The sequence below is a fragment of the Corapipo altera genome, unplaced genomic scaffold (assembly GCF_003945725.1).
Source record: "Corapipo altera isolate COAL_440 unplaced genomic scaffold, ASM394572v1 112, whole genome shotgun sequence".
In the NCBI taxonomy this organism is placed as follows: Eukaryota; Metazoa; Chordata; class Aves; order Passeriformes; family Pipridae; genus Corapipo; species Corapipo altera.
This window is the reverse complement of record NW_020884899.1, coordinates 8,092,985-8,099,695: the sequence shown is the minus strand read 5'-3', so window position 1 is coordinate 8,099,695 and position 6,711 is coordinate 8,092,985. Positions and strand designations below refer to the sequence as shown.

Sequence of the window (6,711 nt, the reverse complement as noted above, 5' to 3'; positions counted from 1 at the left end):
GGGTGGCACTGAATGTATAAAGGTCACAGTAGGTACATCAAGGGGGGGAAGAAAAAAGGAAAAAATCATGCTAAGTGGAAAAAGGTCTTTACAGCTACAATCTTTGCCAGAGCCTCTCTTAACAAGCACATACTAGGAATAAGCTAATTGTGTCATTCTGGCTATAGCAGGACTGTTTGCCCCCTCCACTGCTACTCTTGACAGTCTGGGTTTATATAAAACTTTGCATTTATGTGCAGAACAAAGTCTAATTCTCTCCTCTATGAGTTCATTCCTGTTTGGTGGACTGATGTGTCAGCCAGCAGGGCTCAACAGATACATTTAATACAGGAGACTGAGATACAGTATGTTTATTCTTAACTTCTGATAACCTAAGGACTACAAGAACAAGAGATGCAGTATCCATTTGCTATGATCCAAGACAACCATCTTTAGGGAGAAAGAAGTAGAATAAGTGATCAATACTAACACTACATTAGTTCCAAATATATTTTTTTTTTTCAGTTATGGCAGCTTAACTATTTATTGTTCATCCGGCCCACTTTTAATCTGATCAAGTTAAAGGTCACATATTAAAGTTTAAGGACTGTTATTTCATCAAAACCCAAGGAAGTTATAAAAACCCATGAAACCATAGTTTCACTGTAGGTCTTATATCTTCATATTCTGTATCACTAGTAGAAAAGGGATAATGCATCTCAGTTTGCTTACAAGCTAGGAGATCACTCTGAAGTCTGCATATTCCTAACTGCAAACAAAATATAGCACTTTTAACAGGTTATAAATAAACTGGTTTTCAAGCATAGAGCCAGCCCAACAATAACAATACACTATTAAAAAGACCTAAGGCAATGAATTCCATCTCCAATGAAAAAAAAAAAAAAGAAAAAGAACTGTGCAAACAAGCTTAAAACTATTTCTTTGTGCCAGTGTTATAAAATGTAGATTTCAATAAAGCCTTGACCCAAATGCCAGGACTTGTGAAAAGAATCAGAACAAAACTGGTTACTTTATTTAGGAAAAAAATACTCTTATCTTGCTGCTAATAAAATTGGATACACGCAGTTTAAACATTTACAGTTGCTGTAACACTTTACACAATTCCTATATATGGGTGTAAGAACAAACATTAAAAGACAATGGTGGGTCAAGGCTTTACATTAAAAATAACAACCTACTTTTCTATAGTCTCTAAAATACTATGTTTTCCAATATTTGCAGCCATTCAGGAATATTTTTTTTATTTATTTATTAGGAAATGTATACTTTGTGCATGATCTTAATTCCTAATTCCTGGCTCTTTGGGCTGAATGACAAAAGGATCAAACCCATTGAAGTGGATGGTCTCCTTGGAGGTTCAGTAGAGAAACCCTGGCTCAGTTAGTCTCATACGATGAAAGCAGTGCTGCATCCACTGGCTCCATGCAGGATGGACAGGTAAAGGATCTCATCAACCAGTCATCTATACAGTCCAGGTGGTAAATGTGCATGCACGGCAGAAATCGGATAGGGTCCCCATAAACAAAGTCCATCATACAAATGACACATCTGGGGGGGGGAAAAAAATAAAATATTGAAGCTGCTGTTACCAAACCGGAAATGAGAAATAGTGTACTATCTACTCCTGGAGGACTTTAGCATTTGTAGATACTGTGAGGAATATCCTTGCATAGGAGAGAGGCAAGAGCCTTGGAATAACAGAATAGTTTGGATTGCAAGGGACCTTAAAGCTCAGTGAATCCCACCCCACTGTCACAGGCAGGGATGCCACTCATAACATCAGCCTCCTGCATGGCCATTTCCTTTTTCAGACAGCTACGTTAAATTACAGTCCCTGAAAATAAGGCAGAAACAGAATGGCAAGATCAGGTTTCCCAGGGCAGTGTCACAAAGCAAGGCAACAGCCACGTGTGACTGTGACTTACTCTCTGATCTTCTTTTCGGAGCCGTCTCTCCCGGGATCATAGACTCCTTTAGGTAGGTGCTGGATAAGGCCTATCCGCTGCGCTATCCGGATCTGCTCCTCTTCTGTCAGCTGTGTGGCCAGCCGGGTCTGGCTTGGAGTTGGGTGATACACAGGAACAGGGACCTGCTCCTAAAATTAAAATATTTCAGTTAAAGACTACCACAGAGGCTTTCCTACCGTTTCGTAGCACAGAACTCGGTATTCAATTTTTCCTCTCTTAGTCCTACAAATATTTGTATGAACTCCCACTCCTACTTTGCAATTTTGGGGCTATAATTATCCTGAGAATGGGATAAAGAATTGAGGCCAGTATTTGAGCAAGGAGCTGCACGTGGTTGTTCTCTGCAAAAGCTTTTGATCTCAAGGAATTGTTCGTACATGAGCTACCCAGACAACAAAATGCACGTGCCAGCAGGCAAATAAAACCTTACAGGGACCTGGTAAACTGCTGTGGTAGGGAACTGAACAACATAAGGGCTGAGGGAGAGCCCCCAGCATGTGCAACAAAAAGCAGAATCTATGGGGGGTTTCTTTTACATTTAGGAAGAACTGTTTGCTAAGATGAGGGCACTGCCTACTCTTAAGTTTTAGAAAGGAAGGTTTTATTTGTTTTGTAATAACTAAAATTTACGTGAGCTGTTCTGGGCCACATAAGGTCCAACCCAGAACTGTAGATTTAATTCTTGTGGGTTAAAAAAATGTCACCTGAACAATAAGAAGAACACCTTAAGTAAGTAACCCAAGTTTTACATTTCTTCTCATATATTAATATAATTTTATGAGTTCTCCCAAGCTGGACTTCAACTGCTGAAATGCTTAAGGTATATATTTTCCAAACAAAATATGGGCAATGTATAGGTATTATGCAGTCCTTCCTCTACCACATTCTCAGAAGCTTCTTTTGAATATTAATGAACTTTAGGTCAGATATTTTCACTGACATTTATATTAACATGGTACTTAATTTACCTGCTTTTAAAGCATTTTTTGATACATAAATACCAATTTTCAACAGGATATATTATTAGGACAGTATTGGCCAGTAGCCATAAATCTGCTGTTAAGAGGGAGACAATTGCTTGCAAAAGGTCTATTTTGATGGTACTTCTTAAAAAGCAGAAAAAAACTCAACTTATAAATGTGTCTGAAAATAAACCTGCTTCATCAGAGACACAACGCACTGATTAATCTGTTTGGAAAATGCAGAAGTTGATGTTTCAGAGGACACTGCTGCAGAGAGCAGGAGTGTGTGCAGCTGTTCTGGTCACCTCCGACCACTCTCCCATTGCCCGCTTGCTCCCTCATCGCTGATGTGGGGGACACATGGGATTTCACTGTCTGACAGAATAACCATCTTCCAAAACATGCATGTCCTTCCAGAGCACAGGCTGCCATGGGCACCTCCAGATATTCCCAGCAGGAACACAGCTGTGTTCCCCTCTCCTGTGCCCTCTGCCTCCTGCTCTGGCAGTGCTCAGTGTTCACCTGTCACCAACACCCGGCACAGCCCAGCTGTGAGTTTAACACTGCGCTTGGAAAACCCGATAAAGCCATTCTTCTTTCACTGCTGGGGTGCACTGGAAGTGGACAGTCAGCTTCCAGACTCCTGGAAGACCAGGAGAAAGCAGCCCGAGGAGTGTGCAGCCTCTCACCAGTGCTGCCCAACAGCAAAGTCCTTGCTCATGAGAAATGCTAATCACAGATACAAGTCTGTCTGGCAATTCTTCACTGAACACTGTGCATGCCACTGGCAATTCAGCTGTGGGGTAGAATCCACAATCTTCTCTTAATTTAGCTACACTAGGATTTCCCCCTCTGATTTCCTGGCAGAACTCAGAGGAATTATGAGAAGGTTCAAAAGACAGAACACGCCAGGGGTTCTCCAAGTGATTAATTTCCCGACTACTCTAAACCGCATTTCACAGAACTCTTTTTAGATCAGCTGACTTTTAGTGCTTTAAATTATCTAAAGTATTCTCTAATCATCATTTGGATAGAGAAAAGCACCAGCTGAACCTACAGATGACCTGTCAGATATAAAGCATTCAGAAAGTGACTGCAACCTTTGGTGCTGCAAAATAAAGCATTTTTTCCCCTCACAAATGCTGCCGACCCTCTGTGCTGAACATAAGAGCTCGAGGCAGAGCCCAGTCCCGGTTTTATGTTTCAAGAACTTAACACCACAAATTCTCAGTAACTTTTTTTTCCAGGGCTTTGCTGTACTTCTTTGAACAGGTTATTAAATCAATAGCAGAAAGCATTACTGCTTCCTCCTTTATTTGTGACACAGATGCAGAGAACACTCAGCATTTGGAGAGAGATGCACCCCTCCTTCATGTCTTGGAAAAAAAAAAAAGAGGAGCAGTATAACTAACAACAGGCACAGCATAGGCTGGTGCCAACATGGACAGGAGGGGAGGCAACAGCTCCCCTTGCCCAAACCAGGGCTGCAAGTCATAGTGCGGGAAAGGCAAAAACAGGAGGGGGAAAAAAGGAGGAATAAAGATCCAAAAACTCCTCAAAATGTCTGTACCAGAACAAGAGCAAATTGATCACCTCAGTAAACATTATCCAGCAAAAGGGAACTACAATTAAATAAGAATCTGTTGTGAGTTAGAACAATTACATCTGGACAGCTCTGAAGTAAGCAATCAGTCAGCTACCCAACCGACCATGGCTTTGGTTAAGTTTGGAAGAGTGAATAACATAACTTTTAAACCTCTGATAGGCCAGACAAGAACAAAACCTCATTCTAGTCTTTTACAGGCACTTTCTGCAAGTCACCACCAAGGGACCATGTACTTGGGGAACCCAATTCTGCATTATTGCAAAGCCCCTCTGCCCTGGGTGTTCCCTCCAAGACCTGAAGGGAAGCCTGAAGGACCACCTGGGTCCCTTTCACTGCCAAATACACAAATGCTTTCTCCCCACGGCCAGTGCTGCATGGAAACACTCCTCCCTCAGGCATCCTGTCTCAGGTTCCCTCCCAGCAGAGTTGCCCTGTGCTACATGTCTGACATGGCCCATTAAGGTGGGAATTTATAGTTGCCAGCTGTGGGCCTTCTACAATTTCACATGCTAGACAAGAATCTCATGTCAGATGAGTAACTGGGTGGAAATGGTGGTGTTGCCATGACGTCTTCATGCTTTGAAGGCAGAAAACTGGGGTTGGTGTGGCTGCTGAGAAAAACGTGTAAGGTAGTCCTGTAAATAAACCCGAGTGGCCACTCCATGCCCAGGCACTGAACATGCTGTTTGCTGGCACTTTCATCTCACTCCAAATTGCTATTAAAAGCCTGCCCAAACTGAGCCCTGGACACAAACATACCAGGAAAATGGAAGAACACAGCTGCACATTATAGACTACATGGACACTGACCCTTTCAAACCAGCCTTCTCCCCTCCAACAGGTCAAAAGAAAAGGTGTGTTCGTACCTGTATGATTCTAAAAATACTTTATATTATTTGTGAGAATCTGAGAGCCCAGATTTCTCTGACTGAGAAGTCAACATCCCCAGAGGGATCAAAGTAAGAGATGGAGCATGAAGTGCTCCCTCAACAGACCCTGACGACCCCCACCAGCTGAGCTGGGCTCCTTTAGCCCTGCTGGCACATCCCCCAGGCTGGCCTGGCTCACAGCCATCGCCCCTGACCACGCTGGCAGCTGCATCCTTGGGTTTCTCCACCACCAAATCTCTGGAGCGTTTTTGGAAGTTAAGCTCATCCGACAATAATTCCAAGCCGCCCGTAAGGCCGGAGTGCAACCCTCCTCACAGTCTGCGAGGGTTTATCACCCCTCTGCAAATCTTTCACAGTGTGTAAAGGTTGCTTTCATCAACCCACATTAAGGCAAGGTCCTGCTCACTCCAGTTCAAGGGTAACAACGTGAGGATTCAACACTTCAGCCAGCTCACATTCGTAGCTAGAGGCCCCTTGACATGTATATATATAAAAAAGACTGTATTACCCAAGTGATTATTATTTTACTGCAAAGACGAGCACGAAATTTATTGCTCTGGTGTCTCATATTTCCCTTATCAACCATGGAAAATGTTTTTACAGACAAAATTACGAAATACTGAACTCCTAGCCAAAGTCTGTGTTATTTATCATTTGATATAGATGTCAGGCACTTCAAACCAAGATGAAATTTCATGCTAACTCTATTACTATATGCAAAAAAACCCCCTAACTCAGGCCAAAACAAATAATCAAACCCACATATTACTGTTGGGCAATGAAAGAAAAATTACTTTCTGGTCCTTAATTTGCTTTAATCATTATTTTTTTCCCATATGAATCTAGTAATGATTAAACACCTCAGATGGCCATAGTCCTAGAGATACACAACTTTCTTCTTGTTCACAAAGTCAGTAGTGTCAGCATAAGTTTCCCTGGCTTTCTGTGCACAGAAATCATTCACTCCCAAAGTTTATTCAGCCCTTAAAAACAGCAGCATTAATTTAGGCTCAAGGACTAGAGCAGGGTTTATGTTTCCATCTCACCCTGGCTCCTCCTCCTTCAGGGGGGAGAAATTATAGAGGGCATCTGGAGGTCTGCATTTTTCACTCCTAATGGAAATAAACATTTTCACACACGGCTTAAAAGGCCCAGACAATTTCTATGTGCAGATTCCCAAGCACACTTTGGGTTCTCGACTAGAAAAAAGGTTTTATCAAGCATGATTTTCAGTTTTAAGTTTCCTCATCAATGCAACCTACCTTGGTTACTTATGCTGCTGTAAA

General features: G+C 42.1%; 1 protein-coding gene across 1 annotated transcript in view; it reads right to left on the bottom strand.

Annotated features, from left to right (window-relative positions):
• Positions 1-320: 320 nt before the first annotated feature.
• The window catches only part of RNF11 (ring finger protein 11), a 30,478-nt gene continuing 24,087 nt past the window's right edge, over positions 321-6,711 (bottom strand). Inside the window, exons 2-3 of the mRNA XM_027649193.1 lie at positions 1,926-2,095; positions 321-1,548 (exon numbers count right to left, since the gene is read on the bottom strand). Coding sequence (XP_027504994.1) covers positions 1,377-1,548; positions 1,926-2,095 — 342 coding nt within the window. The 3' untranslated portion in view covers positions 321-1,376. The remainder of the gene's footprint in view (positions 1,549-1,925; positions 2,096-6,711) is intronic.